The sequence below is a fragment of the Dendropsophus ebraccatus genome, chromosome 4, assembly GCF_027789765.1.
Source record: "Dendropsophus ebraccatus isolate aDenEbr1 chromosome 4, aDenEbr1.pat, whole genome shotgun sequence".
Taxonomy (NCBI): Eukaryota; Metazoa; Chordata; class Amphibia; order Anura; family Hylidae; genus Dendropsophus; species Dendropsophus ebraccatus.
In genome coordinates, this window is record NC_091457.1 from 122524024 (window position 1) to 122546520 (window position 22497).

The window sequence follows — 22497 nt, forward strand, 5'->3', positions numbered from 1 at the left end:
TTTATCGTTAGGAAACCCTTCAAGCAAAATTGTCACATTTCAGTACTTGTATTTAACCCTTTTGTGGCATTTGCCATATATTTACAGTGCAACAGCTACAGTATGTCTTTAGTGATGATAGCTCATGATTTAAGCTCTGGAGTATATTGCAGTGGATGGCCTACTGCAAAGGAAATGACCTCCAATCAAAGTGGTTTAACCTCCTTGGTGCTGTAGTCAGTAGCAATGGTGGCATCTAAACAGTAAGAGGGAGGAGGCTTCATATGTTATACCATCGGCATCCCTCAAGGCAATCAATGATTTCATGGAAGCCGGGGGGTCTGATGAAAGCCCCCAGGTCTACAATCTCCAAAGGCATGGTCTAATAGGATTCTCCTGTCAGACTAACACTGACAGAGGTATTGCAAAGTGTTCTGTAAGCAATAAAATGATTTCAGACTAAGAAAAAATATACAAATTAAGCAAAATATTAAAATGATTAAACTAATAAATGAAACATAGAAACCATTTTTCTTATTTTAAATTCAAATGTAAAAAATACAACTCTAGCAAAAAACATGCCCGCTATAGTTAATTCTGATGGAAAAATTTAGTTCTAGCCCTTGAACACAGTGATCTTTAAAGAAGTATTTCCATCACAACAATTCCAGCAATTTTGAAAATTATTTCTATTAGCAACATGGATTTCTTTTGCATTTGGCCCCTTTGTCTACCTGTAGTTGACAGATTGTTGCCTAGGTTCCCGACCACCACTCTTCACTCTGAGAATGATGAAGTGGTAAGCATGTACTTTCACTCCCTTCTGTGTCTCCCACCAATCTTACACACATACACAGGGTTTGGATTGTCTCTGGAGAAATGTGCAACCTCAGAGGGAGACACAGTGATGCTCAGCTGATTCACCTCAGCACTGCTGCGTCCTGTCCTCGCTCCCCAGTGCTGAACCAGATGTGTCAGAAGTTATTGATCACAACAGGTTTTACTGTGAGACCCGATGTGATCCAGAGATATAGCCGGGGAGAGACAGCAGCAGCCATGTCATTCACTCCTAGGCCATATCTCCGTAATTGCCAATTCCAACCATGCAAGTCTATGAGGCTACATTGTCGGAATTTGTGGCCAGCCAGGGAGTGGATCTCACTGCTGCTATGTCTTCTGATCACGGCTGGTCTCAGGGGTGAGACCCGCTGTGCTCACCCCTGTGTTCAATAACTTTTGGCATGCCTGAAGGCATGTCAAAAATGATTTTTGATGACCAGAACTTAAGGCCCTATTCCACGGAATTATTGTCGTTCCTATTCGGCCGATATCGGCCGCTACGAACGATAATCGTCCCGTGGAATAGAGTGCAACGATCAGCCGACATCGTTCATGTCGGCTGATCATTGCAGTCGATTGTTTTTCAACATGTTGAAAGACAAGCGACTGATACAGCAACGATCTGCTGCCGTCGCTCCGTTGAATAGGAACGTTGGCAGCAGACGCTGCTGTATCCTATGGGCTGCCGGGACGATCAGCGATCCTCCGAGCAGCCCCCCCCCGCAACTCCCCGCCGCCCCTCCTGCACTCACCCGCTCGCTGCAGCCGCGCTGAATAGTGGCGGCGGCGAGCGGGGAACGAGGAGCAAACGAGCGCTGAGAGCGATCGTTTGCTCCTCTTAACGACCGGTGGAATAGGGGCATCAGGGCCCTATTCCACCGGACAATTATCGTTCAGGTTATCGTTAAATCGTTCGAATCTAAACGATAATCGTTCGGTTGAAATGCAGTTAACGATTAACGACCGAACAAGAAATCGTTGATCGCTTTATAAGACCTGGACCTATTTTTATCGTTGCTCGTTCGCTAAACGTTTGCAAATCGTTCGCATTGAATAAGACATCGTTTGGTCGTTCGCAATAGATACGAACGCAATAGCGAATAAATAGCAAAGAAAAACGATCGCAATTACGATCATAAGTAACGATTATCGTTCCATGGAAATGAGTGAACGTTTTCAGACCTTTCGCAATAGCGGTCGTTTGAGATCGTTAATCGCTAACGATTATGCAAACGATAATCGTCCGGTGGAATAGGGCCCTTAGAGATAAGCCGAAGCGCTCATCAAGCGAAGCGAATCGCTTCATTTGATCGGCGCTCTGCTGATCATGCCGCTGGACTTCCCCCACTGCTCCGCTCACTGCCACTCCTCCTAGGATGCAGGAAAAAGCTGGATTCAATCCTGGGAAACTTCTAGTTTCCCAGGATTGGATCAAGCTTTTCCCTGGCACCCGGAGTGGTGCGGCAGGGAGCGGAGCAGTGCGGGAAGCCCGGCAGCTTGATAAGCGGAGCGCTGATCAAACGAAGCGATTCGCTCATCTCTACCAGTACTCTTTAAGGCTCAAAATCATTTCATCTTCAAGGGGGTAAATCTATAAAAATAAAGGGAATGTTTTGCAGAACACGATCTCTTCACCTGTAAACTCTAGTTATCTCTTCTTTCAGTTTATAATGACCCGTAATACTAATGGTACTTTTACACGGTGCGATAATTCGCCCGATCGCACGATTAACGATTTTGAATGAACCATGTTTTTTTTTATAACGATCAGCGTTTAGACGGAACAATACATCGTACGGAAAATTCGCTATACGATCGTTTTGCGATCGTTTAAGCCTATCTCACACATAGGTGAAATCGTTGAAAGACTGTTTACCCTGAACGATCTGCGAATTATTTGCGAACGATCAACGATGATTTGTGAACATGTTGAAAGATCAACATGAACGTTTTTTTGCTCGTCGTTTGATGGTTCGCTGCGTTTACACGTACGATTATCGTTCGAATTCGACCGTTATCGTGCAAATACGAACGATCAATTGTTCCGTGTAAAAGGACCATAAGTCTTACTTTGCTACACGTTGTAAAATCTTCCCCAGATGTGGGAACCTTCAAACAATGATTGCAATGTCCATTGAGTTTGAACCACCAATGACACGTATTATAATTCTGGCCATTATTTTGGATGGAGCAAATGTTCAGCAAGACTGAGCTGGCACAAGAGTATAAGTTCAGGAGCAGTGCTAAGATGTAGTCACGTGACTCCTTTGATTTACTTTTTTTTTTTTTGTAAATTTCCCCATGTCGACATTTAAATGGAAGCTTTTGTGCACCTGTATAGCACAGTGTGCTCTCTCCATCTGAATAGGTTTCATATTGAGACTGTTAATCCAATGGAATCCACTTGTTCTGGTTTCAGGGGTTTCTTTCTCACACAAACAAATTAGCGTTTGGAAGCAGTTGGAAAATGGTGATGATGGGCAGCTTAGTAGATGTTCTAGTAATCCCGTACGTCTCTCTAGTAGTGGTTCACATGTACGTGTCACTCCTGTCTGACTATCTGCAAACAATCTCGTCTCAGTGCTAGGATGACCTCATGTTTTGTGCCTTTTTCATGTACATTCTTCATGGATTATGCTGAACCTCCACTTTTTTCCTTATTATGGCAGCAGACTCTAGTGAACAAGACGAAAACACAGCCAACCATACACAAGAACCAGCTGCGCCACTTGCTCGGATCCTTCCTAGTTTTCCCACCATCACGGAAGCATCTCAGAAGTTGCCTCAATACCTACCTCCTACTGACGAGGAAAGCCTTGGACTGTTGCCTGAGAACTGGGAGATGGCATACACAGAGAATGGGGAAGTCTATTTTATAGAGTAAGTTTAATATTTCTCATCCTTTTGTATGTATGTGTCTGTCTGTATAATAGCACAGGCAGCGAACGGGGAATGAGGGGAAAGTGAGCGCTGAACTGAGCGGTTGGCATTTGCTTCCCCTAGATTATTGGGTCATGTAATATGGCTTTTAGTAGTGATAAATAATCTTTTAGGCTGGGTTCACACTACGTATATTTCAGTCAGTATTGTGGTCCTCATATTGCAACCAAAACCAGGAGTGGATTGAAATCACAGAAAGGCTCTGTTCATACAATGTTGAAATTGAGTGGATGGCCTCCATATAACAGTAAATAACGGCCATTATTTCAATATAACAGCCGTTGTTTTAAAATAAAAGCAAATATTTGCCATTAAATGGCGGCCATCCACTCAATTTCAACATTGTGTGCACAGATCCTTTCTGTGTTTTTAATCCACTCCTGGTTTTGGTTGCAATATGAGGACCACAATACTGACTGAAATATACATATACTGACTGAAATATACGTAGTGTGAACGCAGCCTCAGGGTGTGTTCATACACATTGTATGTGCTGCAGATTTTCTGCCGGTATGGCAATGTTAAAATCTGCCTGCAGCATATACAGTATAGTCTGTGTGAACATACCCTCATGTTACAGATCTGCTGTCCATTTTCCACAACTAATTATAATTACATTGCACATTTTTGCAATTGATCTGTGTGTGAACATACCCTGAGTACATCCACAGGTGGTGTATCTGCTGCTGATTTCAAGTTGCAGATTTTACCCTGGGGATCTGCTGTGCAGCATTTCTGTACCAAAGCCAATAATTGTATTTAATACCAGTTGCAGATCTGCTGCACAAAACCTACCTGTGTGAATTCACCCTGATGCATTAAATCTATTAAAGGCCGTATTAGACGGTCCAATGTGCGGGGAAAGCGAGCGCCGATCTGCGTCACACTTACTGAGCCTATTACATGGCTCGATAATCATGTGGGCAGGGCGGCATTGAATTTGTTAGCGGTGACTTAAATCCCTTCCCGTGTATTATAGCTATGATGGTTGATAAGGGGTTCATGACCTTTGATCTCCAGGGCCCAGAGAACGCTCCACCTACCCCTGATACAATCTCTTTAACCACTCTGCAAAAAAAAAAAAATCCTCCAGAAGCTGCATATGTTTCAGCCAGCTCCATCAGCTCGGCCGCCTGTTACCGCGCTCTCCTGATGGACATGCATTCTAAATCTACTTGAAAGCTTCCAGTGTTAATATTTCAGGACGTGATTTGCTCTCGGATTGCAGTTTTCACTCTGCATTGTTTTTCTGCTCCATCCACGTCAGTGAAAATCTGAAGATCCGCAGAGCCGGCGAGTACATGAGTGGTATTTATTCAAACTGGCCATCTCACAATACATCGTGTCTCAGAAGGAGATATTAATTCCTCACACAGAACAAACCAGTCATCTGTGCAGTTCACATAGTGCTTGGTGAAGCAGGAAGCTGAGCAAATCCCTTAACAACTGCATGTAGTGGGGGAGGGTGGAATTGGGAATACCGTGTTTATGGTGTTAATGTGTAGATTTGTGTTGGCCGGCGCCCTCTGTCATCTTTTTTGGTGTACTGCAACTCATGCTAATCACTATTGTGTATCAGTCCTCTATGCTTAGACTAGGTTCTCCCGATGTGTGTATATTTTAAGAAGGGTGAGACATATATACAACAATATCGTCCATCACTCAAAGACAAATATGGGATCTATTTAACAGATACAGTAAGGGTTTTTTTTTTTTTTTTTTATAATGACTTATCTGTTAAATACCCTATGGTATTTATGGTTACAATTTATGGTATCACCTATAGATTATAATAACATTCATTTTTATTTTATTTTTTTACAAAGTCTGGTTGTAGTGAAACATGTTTGTTTTTTTATGATTTGCTTCTATTTAATTATTTGGCATTTGTTTTGCTTATAGTTAGGGCAGCCATATTACCTGAACTTCTGCTTTATTAAGAGCAACTACATGTAAATGTGAAACAATAGACTGGAGGGGACTCATTAACTTCTATGGAAGAATTCTATGGAATGCTTTCTCACCTGTGCAGAGATTGTACAAGGAGGGAACGGAACTATATCACCTATTTTGAATTGCCCTAGTTATGTACAGTTTTCACCTATTTGTGATGATAAGGAGCAGACTGCTGAGAAGTTAAATGGTCAGAACAGGAAGTATTTATCTTATTATTACGCTCGGTAACCAGAATTAAAAAGATTACTTAAGTTTGTTTCTTTTAATCACCATAAGTTCTAAAATATGTTAATCGGGTCACCTCACAGTAGGTATCCTGACAACCCTGGTTGCTTATATACATGGGTCTCCAAACTTCAGCCCTTCAGCTGTTGCAATACGACATTTCCCATCATGCCTGGACAGCCAAACCCAAAGCTTTAGCTGTTCGGGCATGATGGTAATTATGGTTTTGCTGGAACTGGAGGGCCGCAGTTTGAAGACCCTTGTCCTATAAACTCCACAAAAATTCTTGATTCATAGATCACTTCCTGTTTGGGTATAGGGAGAGATCTATCAGTCAATGCCAGCAAGGCAGCTAAAAGTCATTAGGGACCACCCTGATGGCCTATGGTTCAGGCAGCATGAAAGTGATGACAGGTTTCCTGTAAGCTGGCCATGTATATTAGATAAGTGTTGGTCCAATAATTTCAGTAGGACCAGCCAACCATTTACTTCCCCTCATTTAGTGTATGTCCACACTAAGGAAATCACGTGGAGAACGCGCCGTGGATTCCGTCGCTGTTCATTCTTCAGGTGTATGGTGGAATCTTACTGACCGTAGAATGGAGTCTATGGGACAGGCAGACAGTAAAGCGGGAGCGCGCAGGGATGAGTGGCGGAATCCACGTGATTTACTTTACGCGAACAGGGCAGATTTATATCCACTGGGAGTCAACAATGAGAGTCCCCTCTGAATGGGCAGACAGAAATGTATCTACTGCAACCACAAGAACAAAGATAAAGAAGGTTTGTTAAACTTAATTTGAAATGTAATTTTTGTTTCTATATTATCTTTTTTAGCCATAACACTAAAACAACGTCTTGGTTAGACCCACGGTGCCTGAACAAGCAGCAGAAGCCTCTAGAAGAATGTGAAGATGATGGTAAGTACATAAATGTGAAATTATAGCACATATATACATATGGCCGAGTGCAATGTTCTATAGGATTTATAGATAATAACAGTGTATTGGAGCTTATTAGCGGCACTGAGAGGCTGCTAAATCAAGAATAGATTTAATACAGATGTAGAAAATGTTCCAAGATTTAGATCATTTGTCAAATCCATAATAAAGTACAGAAGAGTTATTGTGAAGCTAAAGTCAAGAACCACCTGTGATTAATGTTAATAATGTAATCCGCAAATGTGAAATTTCTGTGATTTATCTTCATGTCAAATTTTTTGTGGTGTTTCAGTTTATTTTTTCAGTTTGTTATTTTACTTAGTGTTAAAAATTATTTTATTGGGTAGCTGCAAAAGTATTGTTGTAGCTTGTCTGCTTACAGAGGAAATCTCAGAGCAGTAACATATGGATCTTTAGTTATTAAAGGTGGTTATACACCTACAATAACTGTCTGACGGTTCTCTCCCCTCCTCCCCATACACATGCACAGCCAAGCATTCCTCTATTCTCTATATGGAGGGAGAGGTAAGGGTCCTTTTACACACAGAGATATCTGACCAATTTATCTGACAGATTTTTGAAGCCAAAGCCAGGAACAGACAATAAACAGTGAACAGGTCATAAAGGAAAGACTGAGATTTCTTCTTTTCAAATCCATTCCTGGCTTTGGCTTGAAAAAAATCAGATAAATTGGTCAGATATCTGTGTGAATCACAGTTAGACTGCTCTGGTGGTGGCTTATCTCTCCCAGAACAAAGTGGTCTGGAATTGAAATTTCATCAAGTGAAACTTCATCTATGGCAGGTTTGGCCAACATAAAGTATAAAGTGTATGGGGACCTTAACACATGGACAGTTAAATAATCTATTAATTCTATCCGTATATAAGATCAATCAACAGCAGCTTTAACCACAATATGTAAATAAGTTTAACTGTTTAAAGGTCCCCTTACACGGGCAGATATTCAGGAGCGCCAACCTGTCAGATCAGCTCTGGCTTGGTTTTCGTTTCCTGCTCGATGTCAGTGCCGTTACACACACAGACAGCGAGCGTGTGGATGGGGGGCCATTAAGTTATGGGGAGTGGGCTGCCTGTCGGTCTGTTACACAGAGTGACGGGCAGGCCGTCTCTATCGTTTTAGGGTTTTTTTTCAACATGTTGACAGACAGCGATCAGTGATCTTGGCCTTTTTGCGCTACCTATTACACCAAACGATTATTGGTCGCTAAGGCCGATAATTGGCCAATTACGGCCAATAATCTCTTTGTGTAATAGGGCCTTAAGAGTTAGAACGTTGTCCATTATAAATATAAATTGCCATATTACACAGCTATCTAGGGCAGAGTAAGGTAGCACCATATCATGGCATACTGTGCCTGCTGGGCTATAATTTGGACCTTATGTGCTGCCATACATGTCCTGTGCACATGGCTTGCCTTGTGTAAGATAGGTCCTTCCAAAATACATGTGTATGGACATCTTGTTGGGACATACTGTTACCCAACTTTTTTCAGCCCCCCACCCCAAAAAAAAAAAATCCAGTAAAACATTAATGGTCTTGCCTTATGGTGTACATAGTTTTACTTGCAGCTCTGCATTTTTGGTTGGTTTTGTATTGGAAGGTCTTGTAAATAAGGTCAATCACTTGGCAACTCATCGATGGTATGCATGGATACCACGTGCATGTTATACATTGAACCTAAGTAGAATATAATTAATCATGCCTACATGATTATCCCCCCCCCCCCCAAGCTAGGAGCTGTGGTGGATGGAGCAATTAAAGAAAGTATCCAGTCTCTTGCTGGCTTCTAAGAGCCCTTAAAGGGGTTGTCCAGCGCTACAAAAACATTTTGTACAACAACTTTTCCCCCCTCTCTTGTCTCTAGTTCAGGTGTGGTTTGCAACAACTTTTCCCCCCTCTCTTGTCTCCAGTTCAGGTGTGGTTTGCAATTAAGCTCCATTTACTTCAATGGAACTGAGTTTGAAACTCCACCCAGTCTGGAGACAAGACAGATTGAAGGCAGATCGAGGCAGATTGAAGAATAAAATAGTTTTATTACAGAGACTCTGTAATAAAAATATTTTATTCTTCACTCTGCCCCGATCCCAAGTTGGACCTGCGCCCCATGATCCGTGTATTTTGGTGTTTGAGGTGTTTCTGTCACTCTACCGAAATTGGCATTCAAAAAGTTTTCTTGTTAAAAGTTTCTAGCAATCACTGGCCATCCAGGTTTGATCTGAAACCTAAGCAGTGGAACAAATCACCGGTGTACCTCCATACCATAAATATAATTTGTACCTTTGTATCCCTCATTTTTAGCTTTATATAGTCAACTTAGGTTCTTTTTCGTGTACAGTACCTAACACATGGTTTACAGTCCACTTGTAAAGGAAAGAAAAAATTGCTTCTAAAGATTATACATTTTTGACATGTTTTTTTTTTTTTTTTCATCCAGAAGTGGAAATCTCAAATCAAGCCTTATTATGTAATGCTCAGTGACAAACGCCTATCAGATTACTCACACGTAACCCCATATATCACATGAAAAAAGCATAGTTGTTCTGTATCCATTAAGCTATTGCAGACTGCTCCTGATGTTACAATAGAGGACTGATTAGTATCTTAAAAATCCTAAACACAACCTACACAGCTTCAATTTTTCACCCTCAGCCTATTTTCAGTGCACAATTAGAGTTGAGCGAACTTTAAGCCTGCTAGAGTTCGTCCGAACCCAAGCGTGCAGCATTTGATTAGCGGGGGCTGCTGAAGTTGGATAAAGCCCTAAGGCTATGTGGAAAACATGGATGAAGCCAATGGCTGTAGGGCTATAGGCTGTATCCATGTTCTCAGGCGGCCTTAGGGCTTTATCCAACTTCACCAGTCGCAGCTAATCAAATGCTGCACGCTTAGGTCTGGACAAACGTATCGGATGGACATACAATGTAAAAGGTTTGTCTACTAAAAATATACTAAGGATATCCTGGAAAGATGTGCACCATTGGGAACCCCCATCTACGAATAGCTCCTTCTATAAGGCAGCAGTCCAGCTATGTATATAGATGGCTAGATGAGACTTTCCACAGTAATAACAAGTAGACTTTGTTTTGGTGAGACTGTCCAGGAGTCCTTGAGCTAGCTCCACCCTATAGCAGGGGTGCCAAACTAATGGCTTTCCAGCCTTTGCTGAACTCCAATTCCCATCATGATTGGATAGCCCACGCCAAAGCTTTGGCTGTCCAGGCATGGTGAGAATTGTAGTTTTGAAAAAGCTGGGGTGCCGCATTTTGACACCTGTGTACTATAGCCTCAGTAGCAAGAGGAGAGAAAGACACTCCATCTCATTAAGGCTGACTAGCTCACAGTACCATGCGCGTACTGCAACTAATTCATAAGATTTTCTTCATTGTTTGTATCTTATATTTACTAACATTCATTTGTCAGATGTTTTAAAATAAGAAATTTGTTAGATAAGGATAATTTTAGTTTGTTTTTACTCTGTGGCAAGATGTTAAGATTACATTGTTCCAAGATTCTACTTTCCATGTCTTTTACAGCACAATGCAAGGTCACATAATGCTGTAGACTGGTGGTCTCCAACCTGAGACTCTAGGTGAAGAGCCCCAGATTGGAGACCACTGCAGTAGGCTATAGGTGTAGATCTGAGATTCTATTACTCTGTCCCTATCAAGGATTGCTCTGTTTACAGGTTGATACTCTGTAATTTGGAAATTTTGAACACTGCATACCCGCTTTCTCTAGTCCACTCTTAAAGGAAGCCCAAACTCAATTCATTGAATGTTTAACCAAATTCTTAAAGATTTAACAATTTTGTATATAAAATTGTGGTTTATTGATTCTGCATGTTTCCTAATTCACCATTTTTACATTATATTTATCCCTAAATTACTAGAAAAACTTATAGATTTGTACCTAATTTTCTATACTGCCCAATCTCAATGATTACATTTGGTAATATGAATAAGTTTAAACAAAATAGTTTGATTAGCCTTTTTCTGGATCCACATTAGTCAACATTTTATCTTTTATCCTTTTGTATTAGTATATCAAATTAGATTGTATCAACCTGTAATATTAGTCTTAAGGTTTTTTTTCTAAAGGGGATTTCCAACTTGGTGTCGGTATCTGAATTTATTTTCTTTTAATCTCTCTGTCTCATTTACTGCTCTTGCCTTGGAGAAGAAGGGGTCCACACCGAGGAACTGGACAGTGAACTAGGTAATTTGTCCATCTTAATTTCTATTACCTTGCATCGCTGCAAACATGACGTTCTACTGTTTATGATCTTAAAGCATCATTGAGAGAGATGAATATTTAGTGCTCAATTAAAGATGTAGACATAAAATTCATTTTCTGTTTGATGAATTGCCAGCCTGTAAAGATTATGAAAGCATTAAATGTGATTGGTCAAAAGCATCATGTGACCATGCATAATTTTTGTTTAATTAATTAACAAATTAACATTTAATTGTATTTGCTATTTTTTTTCCTAATTGTGTGACTTTTATTGTTGGGTTTTCTGTTCTAAATGGGGTCTATTGTGTTATTGCATGTAATAGTCTTTCTATTACACATAAACTAAAAGAAAAAAAAACACCAAAAACTAACACTTGAGCATTGGGGAGATGGTCAAAGCTGCTTGTGGCAAAACTGTCTTCATGGCCATTCCAAGTTTACCCAAAGAATTAGAATGTTTTTGATCTCCCCTGCTTTGTGCACCCATTATTTCATATACAGTATATTTTGAATAGAACTGTGACATGGCAAAAAATTGAGTTTTTAGTACAAAATAGAGACAGTTGAACAAAAAGTGGGACTAGACTTGCGCATCTCACGCATGCTCAAGTCTTATCATTCAGCATTCAACTTCTTCAGCCACAGATATTCAGAAACGATCAGACTCGAGCATGCTATAAGTGGGAACCATTGTTAATGGATTGAACTTATCATGAGCAATTGGCCCCTTTAGTTGTCAGACCATGAACCCCAGGAGACAAAGCATCCACTGATTTTGTTTTGGAATTCTTGTGCCCTACAAAGCTCGAGTCTGAAAATGAAATGGCCTCCACTTTATATTAAAATATTGTGGTGACCATAACAATAATCACAATAAAGGTTTTTCTTACTGTTTTGTTTTGTTTTTTAATTAGAAAAAAAAAATGACAAGGTCTTCTCAAGGCTATTGCATAAACTTTTTATACACTTTTTATTTTCCCCAGTTACAGTATTTGTTGGGTAATAGCAATAATTATTATACTGTTATTTAGAAGCCCTGTAAAGTTTGGGTCACTTCTGTGAGTATATTATACACACCCTTTTATTTGTATAGTGCTGAAAGTTGGCCAGTTTTGGTCCCTGTCCCAATTAGGGCTCACAATCTAAATTCACCATTTGTATGTTTTGGGTGTGGGAGGAACATACAAACTCTTTGTAGATGTTGCCCTAGGTGGGATTTAAACTGAGGACCCCAGTGCTAACCACTGAGCCTCTTCATTTATAAGTAAATGGAGCTAAAGTGATACATTCAGGGAACTAATAAAAAATTCATCATACATAATTGCCCTTCATAATATCCCCTTTGAAAACTCAGCATACACAACGTGTTTGGGCTAAATATTATACACACCTCCATCTGCGACAATACAGACCTCTGACTCTTAAGCAAATCTATCTTCTCTCTATTTGCACAATCCTACCCTTGCCTCTAATAACCGATAACTATATCCTGATTTTATACTTGATTATAATCCATGACTGATTATTTAATAATTGATGTAAATGCAGATCTTATTAGGCGTCACACCAGCCCAGCAATTTTGTTTTATATTAGTTGTTACCTTTTTGTACAGAGGGATAACTCCGAAGGGAGTGGGTTGCATGTTATAGAGCAGGAAGAGCGGAGCACATTAATATCCATTAATATCCATTGGAGGGGGGGGGGGGAGGTGAGAGATTTCATAACACTAGTAATCTTTTTGTAAATGGTTCCTTATTTTAGGCTTGAAAGTCCAGTGGGCGGTACTACTCAGCAACTAACCGCCCTAGGTACTCCTAAACCTAGAAAAATCACAAGTTCATATATATTCAGTTTGTCCAGCTCCTCCAGCCATATAACCTCCTTCCCACAGATTGGGCTGCATTTATTAATGTGACAGGTTCAATTTAAAATAGTCGGTCCAAGTGCAAAAATATCTAACAGGTCTGCCCCTTCCTTAGCTGTCAGGCATTATTTATAGTAACTGCTTACTTCCTATAAGAAATTATAACTTTTTGGGCTTCTTTTCAAAAATTTTAAAGTATAAAAAATCAAACTGACAGCTGGAGATAGCTGTCAATCACTAAATAGGACTGCCCAGTGGATTCTTTAAATTCGTAAAATACAGGTTATGCAATATTTTTTCCCCAGAATGATTTATCATCCTGCTCAATTCATTTGATCCACAAATTAGACTACATGTTTGTGCTAGCTCTCCCGACATGTATATCGTAGTATCGTATATTGCTGTAATATAAGAATTCTTAGAACTCTGCATTATGTGTTCCTATGTTGTTCTTCCTGAAATTGTTTGAATAAATTGACAAGTGGGTGCTACTGTTTACCTATATATTCCCACATATTCTGCTGCTCTCTGGTCAAGGAATGGTAACGTCCAGTTGTCAATGCACTCTAATATTTTGGGGGCAATAACACAATGCACTGTTCTCAGCATTACAAAAACAGGGTTGCCAGGAGAAGTAACAGGGCCTTTTCCTTGTTATTTTCAATCATTTGATCTTTTCCTCTTACGCTATGTGAATTTTAATAATCCCAAAAGAATAATCCCTTGTGATGTTCACCTGCATCCTATCCACTTGCCTCTTATAATGTATTCAGTCACCCGTCTTGTTAAATAACAGATTATGGAAATATGTCAGTGGGTTTTGCCTCTGGTCTGCAGCCAAATGAAAACATCATCTAATTAGTCCGTGTGTGTTTTGTGTTGTGCCGGAGTTGAGGCTGCGCAATTTCCTACCCTTATGGCAGAGTCTATGAAATCTGCTAATGTTACTGTGTAAATGTGTATTCTGTACTTTCCTCCCATGTACAATATGGTTTTTGGGTTTTAATGACATAAAGCAATGTTGTGGAGGTTTATGTGCTGTGATTTGGGAATATTACTGTAGCTATGGCTTAATGTTGATTATAGCTATACTAATGACACACCATAGGGCTCATGTATACTATCTGTGAACTATAGATCCATAACACAGTGCCCATAGTGTGCTGTAGCCCAATGTCGGACTGGGGTATCTGGGGCCCAGCAGAGGAAATGATTCTGGGGCCCACCATGAAAGAACAAGTGAGAAACAACATGTCAGTCAGTGTTAGTGCAGATTCTAATACTGGGAGCCCACCGGAGGATTCTCAAGTCCTCAGGTGGGCCAGTCCGACACTGTTTTAGCCCCATACTTTATCCGTATATGTATTTCCTTATATATCCCACTTTTTTTTGCGTCATGTTCTGTCACATTATAACACAGGAGAATAGGTGACTACTGGTGCTTATATGGCGGCATGCAGACTGTCTATGAGACCATGCTATGACCCTGGTGCCATACAAGGTTCTGCACTTTTGGCATGTTTCATAGTAATAGCCCCATTTTAACCATTGATACAGGTAAAAATGGAAATTTCTGTGGCAAAAAGTTGGAGAACAGCACATACAGGTAGTGTGAATAGACTTGCATGAATGGTATAAGATACCAGGCTATTTCTAGACAATAATTGCTGAAGCTGCTATGACATACAGGAACATAGAGTGATATAGATATGAGATATAGAAGAAACTGTGAAAAATGATATAAACAAATAAATAAAAGATAATTAAAAAAAAGTCCACTGCAGCTTCATATAATTAATGCAATGTAAGGAATCTAGAAAAGCTATGCAGCAGAATCTTTGTTGCATTAGTGTAGACTGCTGCCACCTACAGGGTAATAGGAGGTACTACACAGTATTAAAAACACTGATTAACAGGTTGTGATCTGTTTTCTGATTTATAACATTTTCTTGGTTCACAATATTGGTTGTTTTAACACTAAAAATGTTATGATGAATATTCCCCAACATGATTTTGATATGAAGAAACAATATCAAATTAAAAGACAAGAATTAGATACTAGTCCTATTTCACGATCCCACTGCGTAGGCTCTGACACTGGTGGCAGGATGAGCATATCCATTTATTACTATTTCATTTATATACACCAGCGTTGATAAGTTTTCTTGTTTCTTTATGGAGCATGGGATATAAGCTGCAATTTTTGTTATTCAGTGTCGCTCTTCATTGATGCTTAATATAATAAGGCAGTTAACACATGTCCACTCCGTTTTCGTAATATTACATCAATATCTATACATGTGATAATAGGTTTGATGTCAAAAAAGTGAGTACTTTTATATAAAGCCGTTTCTTTTCTTATTTATTATTTTTAAAACATTTTCCTTTATTTCTTAGAATTGCCTGCTGGGTGGGAGAAGATTGAAGATCCTGTTTATGGTGTCTACTATGTAGAGTAAGTAGTCCTCAGTAATACTTTAAACTGTAATAGGTATAGTGACACTATATGTATAAGCACCAAAGGTAGATATTGTAAAATGCCATGACACTTTGGATAAAAATTGTAACCTTAAAGGAGAAGTCTGTCCAGATCCTTTCTCTTTAGCAAGTGCTGGGGAGGAGAAAGATAAGAAATAACATGCTCTTACCTTCCCTGCTCCGGCACTGGTGGCGATATACCGCCGCTCTGGTCCCAGGCCACTTCCTGTCTGAGCCGGTACCTGGGTCATAGCGTGTGAGGTCCGCTTAGCCATCCAGCGGCTGTAGTGGGTTAGGCATGTATTTAGGCATTGACTTGAGTAGAGATGAGTAGAAAGCACCATTTCTGTTTCTGGGATGTAGTCACTAATTTAAGGTAATGGGGCTTAATTGTAATACCAGACACAATCCGTGGACAAAAGTGGCGCTGTTTCCTGGGAAAAATAGGTTGTCTCAATGCAATTTTTCAGTCTTTGCTGACGTCTTCATCCATAACACATTTTATAGAGAACATTATAATTTATTTGCTACAATACAAGAACAAGAATAACACCTCCATATCAGCAAATACGTCATACGGTGGTATGGAAACTTCCATAGCAAAACAGTACATCTGCGTTATAGCTCGGCACTACTCAGAACTGTGACAGAGCCATAATAAGGCAGTGTGCATCATGTACCAGATGGTTATTTTTGTTACCTTGAAATTGTTTGCTTGATTCCCCCCCGTTTATGGCTGGATAAACATCCTGCCAGTCCACGTCATCTGAGTATAGCAGCCTCAATGGGCTTAGTTCCTGTCCCTTAATAGAAGCCATTAGTGACATCATTGTCTTCCTTTGCAGTCACATAAACAGGAAGACGCAGTATGAAAATCCTGTCCTTGAAGCCAAACGCAAGAAGCAGCTCGGACAACAGCAAGCAGAAGGTAAGTCCATCTCTGGTTACAGAGCTTATGCTTCATTCAGAAATGGGTATAATATTATAATATTTTATTGTGGGAAATATGATGTGAATTGAAGGTTTCGGAAAAATACCCTATTCCGTATAAACAAACAGGAATTAGGGGGTTATAGATGCGGCATCTACTGTGCAGGACAGTATCCATTACTGTGATGGACCCAGCCCATTTATATAATTTAAATAACCTATTATTTTATATGGAAGCATTGCAATGCCTAGTTTCTCCTTTGGAGGTGCTGCAGGTAAATTGCACACTTCCTGCAGGTGATTAAAGCTGGTTGCTGTGGACTCTGACAGCAGAATACCTTGTGGTCAGTTTATCATAAGGGACCCTTCTATCATAAACAGATTATCTAGAGCTGACAACCCCCTTAAATTCTAGTAGATGGATTGTATACCCCACACCTATGTTCTGCAGCTGTATAGAAGACTATAGAATTTTAGAAGGTGTTCAAAGAAGCAGGGTTATCTTGGCCATATTTATTGTTATAGGATGAGTATTGTAGTAGCCAAACTGACTGCATTTTCGGTATATAATTTCCTAGAATAAAAATTTACGTGAGTAACATCTAGCAAAGACATGTTCTCAATTTCTAAAAATAAATAGATAAAAATAAACAACAGAAAACATTAAGCAACAAAGTAAAGCTGGGTGTAGTCCATTTATTGTGTCCGTTTAATTGGGGGGGGGGGGAGATGTATTTATCTGTTTGGATCCGTTTTTCCATTGACTTCCATTATATTAAAAAAAAATATTAAAAAAATGAACAAAAGGGTCAAAACGTACACGTTGACCACATTCTTGAGTACGGTAAATGTATCCATTTAAAAAATCGATCAGTTAAACAGACTGCAAAAATGTGTGACCCCAGACTAACATTGGTCAGGTGATATATACAGGTCTATGGCCGATGAGGACCGTCAAGATTTTTTTTAAAGATTGTTTTTGCAATTATTTATTTTTTTATATTTTCATCGTTTAATATTTATAAAAGAGAGAAACTAATCAGCTACATTCCTATTCAGGCTGTTTGGCTTCTGTCAGATCAGTGAGATATACCGCAGCCTGGAAGTCTTTGGCTGTATTTAAAGATGTTTTTGCAGGAACAGCAGGCCTTGTGCTCTGAGATCAGCGAGCAGAGTGATTTTAGATGCAGGCTGCTGTGTAAGGAAGGTGTAATTGTAGTGTGTTTGAGCTGGAGACTACTAAGCGTTCCTTCCTAAGGTCACCCTGAGTACAAGATCCACAGGGGGGCACCCTGAGACAAACAATCTACAGCAGAGAGGGAAGGAATTGCACGTCTTGAGTGAGAACTGGAAATACTGAATGAAATCCCCTGACGCCAACATTGATAGGCATTATTTGCACATGTACCGTAATTTTGTTCTCTTCATACATTTGCAAATGTTCTAGTTTGGTACGGTGAAATTCAGGAGGTCTCTGTATGTAACTACAAATCAATAGCACATCAGTGAGTCCTGTTTTTAAGGAAGCACATTAAGTGATAGGTTAAATCAATCCATAGCTCTGCATAATAATAATAATAATAATAATAATAATAATAATAATAATAATAATAATAATAATAATAATAATAATAATTATTATTATTATTATTATTATAATAAATAAATAAATAAATGTTTTTACTATTTTATCTGTATTATTCACAGATCATTATTGCCATAAGGGGGTATTTACAAAATCTTAAATTTTACATTTTTAGCTCAGTTCTTCCATAGTTGCAGATCTTTCTTTATTAGACCTTATGAATGTCATGCCATACTCAACACACAACTGCTGTCCATATTGACGTCACTGCTTATTGCCACTGATTGGTTTCCATGGCTACTTGTTGAGTACGCCATGTCATTCCTGCAGTCTAGTAAATGAAGATCAACGGAGAACCATTGAACCGTCAGAGAAGGATTTGAAAGGTCACTATTCCTATTGTTGCCTTCTGCCATATACAGTCTATACCGGCATTCTCTGTAATGTTGTACAACTCTTTTAGAAATGCACAGATGATTTCCTTAGTGTTGATGCATCATTAACACAGGAGTAAAATCTCTATACTCCAACCTGTTAGGGGTTCTTGGTCATTGACTATTTTATTCTCAGAACAAGGCCTAGACGGCAGTGCGTGCATCACGTGTTCTTTATTGAGTGTTCTTTGAATTGTTGTGTCATTCTTTCCATTCTTGCCCTGCGCTATGCATAATACAGTAAATACATTTGAATTTAGATTGATTTTATTACTTTTTAATAATTTATGTGATCTATTATTTTTAGTACTAACAGAGTGGACAGGAGAACACCCGCCTCTTGCGCCTCCACCAATTACTCTTCCCAACAACCTTACACCAAAAAAGAAGGAGACAGCAAGAGACCCTTCCCATGGTAATTCTAAAAGTATATAAAATATGTTGATAATACTATATCTGAGTAGAGCTTGGATACAACTATAGGGGGTACAGTAATAGACGTAGTCCTAATGGGGGTGATGAGTAAAGATGAGCGAATTTACAGTAGGAATGAAGCGAAGTCTTAGCTGCATTCTGCTTCTTAGTTTGCGGAACTTTGAAGAGTGCTCTGCTCCGTGCCGCTCCTGTGAGAAGTTTCCCAGGTCTAGATCCATCTTTTCCCAGCACCCGGAAGCGGAATGGAGCAGAGCAGACTTCAAAGCCCTGCACCCAGATGAGCAGAATGCACATAGGAACAAAGTGCTTCCTTCCAACTGTAAATTCACTCATCTCTAGTGATAAGGCCCCTCTGGCACCCAAGAAGACACCAGTACTATAAACGGCACATGGTGGGACCTGGTTCTAGATTTGATTTTATAGGGCTATAAAGTTGCCCTTTGGGGGTTTGACAATGCTTTGAGTGTCCTTATACATTTTTTTTATTAATTTCATGATACTTTATTTATTTCAGCTAAACCATTTTTCACAAGAAATCCATCTGAATTAAAAGGAAAGTTTATTAACACAAAACTGAGGAAAAGCACCCGAGGTTTTGGTTTCACTGTGGTCGGTGGAGATGAACCCGACGAGTTTCTGCAGATAAAGAGCTTGGTTCTTGATGGTCCTGCTGCTCTGGATGGCAAGATGGAAACGGGTATAAGTTTTGTTATTCTTGTTTAACCATTTGGGTCTTTCTCCTCTTGATATTTTGAGATTTCTAATTTTTGTCATCTGTTTTTCCCCTATCACAGGTGATGTTATTGTCAGTGTAAATGAAATCTGTGTACTTGGATATACTCACGCTCAAGTTGTAAAGATCTTCCAGTCTATACCCATTGGTGAAAGTGTTGACCTTGAACTTTGCAGAGGGTATCCACTTCCATTTGACCCTGATGATCCAAACACAAGTTTGGTAACATCTGTGGCCATACTGGATAAAGACCCTATCATTGTCAATGGACAAGAAACATATGACTCACCGTCCAGCAACAGCAGTAAAACTAGAAAAGCCAATAACTTAAAGGAGCCACGGCCGAGCAGCCCTGCGGATGTATCTTCAAATGGTTCCAATGGTTACCCTAATGACACTGTCTCTTTGGCTTCCTCTATAGCAACGCAACCCGAACTCATTACGGTGCATATAGTTAAAGGGCCAATGGGATTTGGCTTCACTATAGCAGATAGTCCTGGCGGTGGTGGCCAGAGAGTGAAACAGATTGTAGACAGCCCTCGCTGTCGTGGCCTCAAAGAAGGAGATCTCATTGTGGAAGTAAATAAGAAGAATGTGCAGACTCTTACACATAATCAAGTTGTGGATTTACTGATCGAATGTCCAAAGGGGAGTGAAGTTACTTTGTTGGTGCAAAGAGGAGGTAAGCACTGTCATATATTCATCACTGGTTGAGCTAATATATTCATCTGAGCCATTACCGCATTGCATGCATGCCATATAGAGTTTACTGTTTGGTCAAGGACATCAATTTACATTTAAATCCACTTGATATGTCTTATGGTGGCTATAGGCAGGAAGGTTAATGCTACTCTACTCGGGACAATAAAAGGATTGGATTCTTTTTGTGTATAACAGGCTGAATCAGAACATTAAAGAGGCTAAAATATCATAGGACCTCCAGACAGCACAAGAAAGAGGCCATAGTGCCGCAAGGTGTTCAAGAATGAACGTCACATCTGTCTATGGGTCGTATCTGGTATTAAAGCTCAGCTCCATTAAAGTTCATAGAGCTGCAATTCACACAGATCCTGTGGACAGTTGACTATTTTTGGAAGAAAGCAGCCATGTTTTTCTAATTCCAGACAAAAATTTCAATGTGTTTTCTGTGCTGAAGCCAATTAAATTAATCCTAAATATGGTAAATATCCCACTTGTGTCCATGGCTATGTCTAGTATTGCAGCTCATCTCCATTCAAGTGTATAGGACTTACCTGCAGTACTAGGCCCAGCCCATGGAAAAGAGTGGCACTGTTTATGAATCCTGGACAAACCCTTTAAATCTTTGGTCTGTGCTGCTACAGAAGTTTGCTTATGATCTTAAACATAGCGTTTAATTAAAGTATATGAATAAATGCAAGCTTTCAGTTTTCTAGGCCATCCTGTTATTTGGCAGGTTTATTGAAAATGCTTTTCACTTTATTGCTGGTCTTTTGAATATTGACTGAATGGAAATGAAACATTAGTAGTTAATTGGATTAGTGTAAATGGTGGTAAAGCTGAGAATTGTTTTTTCATCTCTGAGAGCAATGGGACAGAAAATGTCTAGGGTAAATATAGGAGTTAACATCCGCTGAGAAGCCCAAAAATGATCTCATATTGAGAGTGTGTGTACCATATTTACCAGAAGAGCAGGTAGGGATCTAGACAGTGGTGGTGGGTTGGTAAAGGATCAGAAATAAAAATATACAGACAGGTTTTTATTTCTTAAAGGGAACCTGTTACCCCCACTGAGAGATGAGTCCAACACTCAAAGAGAATGACGGAGAGTCAGGCGCTCCGTCATTCTCTATGAGCGTTGGACTCATCTCTCAGCGCGCGTGCCGGGCTGCAGCGGCTGAGATCTCCGTGACCCGACCGGATCCAGAAGCGGGACCCGGCAGGATCAGGTGAGTATAGGGGGCTGTAGCGAGGGGTCGGGAGCCTGTCACTCCCGCCATGGGGGGTGACAGGTTCCCTTTAAAGTGATACTGTCATCCCCTTTCTGTATGTGCGGTACTCTGCACCATCCATAAGTTTAGATGCTGCACATTGTCTGTGTCTTCTTTCGGCTCTAAAATTCCCTTTTTAAAACTCAACGATACTGTCACCCCCCCCCCCCCTTTACTTTCACTTCATTTCTTAGGTGGACAGTGTCACCTAGGCGGGGCATTACAGCTGTTGGGCCTTCTCCTCAGCCCAGTCTAGGTGGCAACGTGCACTGAGGAAATGAAGCAAGAGTAAGGGGGGTGACAAATAATTTGAATTTTTAAAGGGAATCAGTAATTACTTTAATGCCGCCTAACCCAAGAGCCTTCTGTTCTGTCTGTCTATCTGGGTTTGATTGATATATCCATTCCTATAGCCAAACAGGGAGATATTTATTAATCAAGGCTGAGAAGAGGCCACCAGGATCCTCCCTGATGACTTGAGTTTTGGACAGCAGGAAAGTGATGACAGATTCTTTTTGAAGACCACTGTTACCAGTTGTTCTAAACTATGTTTTATTCCAATTATTATTATTTTTTTTTTTTATAAAAATTGCAAGATGCTGCTTACACACAAGAAAACTTAAGTTGGTGGATTCATACTCACATGCACCAATGCTCCTGCAGTTCTGACTGTTCCAGGTCCCCAATGCATGCTGCATCTTTCTGTCGGCAATGATGGGCCAACACTGCAGAAAATACTGCCCACTGGACACATCAGCACCTTACCTCACTCAGTGAGTGGCTGAGTAGACACGTCCTTTAGGGTTGGCACATTTTTGCAAGTATGAACAAGTGGTGCACATTAGAAACTGTCGGAATGGCAGTGGTAGTGATTGGTTCAGGTATGTATGCTTATTTATTTTATTTTTTAATTGTGCAGCAGCCCAGGGTA

General features: G+C 39.9%; 1 protein-coding gene across 7 annotated transcripts in view; it reads left to right on the forward strand.

Moving 5' to 3' along the window:
- MAGI1 (membrane associated guanylate kinase, WW and PDZ domain containing 1) overlaps positions 1–22497 on the forward strand; it is a 432174-nt gene that overhangs the window by 342872 nt on the left and 66805 nt on the right. For 3 of the 7 annotated variants that reach the window (XM_069966917.1, XM_069966921.1, XM_069966920.1), the window contains exons 5-12: positions 3489–3699; positions 6778–6860; positions 11080–11118; positions 15399–15456; positions 16325–16407; positions 18736–18843; positions 19378–19560; positions 19658–20278. In XM_069966917.1, coding sequence (XP_069823018.1) covers positions 3489–3699; positions 6778–6860; positions 11080–11118; positions 15399–15456; positions 16325–16407; positions 18736–18843; positions 19378–19560; positions 19658–20278 — 1386 coding nt within the window. The remainder of the gene's footprint in view (positions 1–3488; positions 3700–6777; positions 6861–11079; positions 11119–15398; positions 15457–16324; positions 16408–18735; positions 18844–19377; positions 19561–19657; positions 20279–22497) is intronic. The other 4 variants (XM_069966924.1, XM_069966918.1, XM_069966919.1 and 1 more) reach the window with 3 other exon arrangements.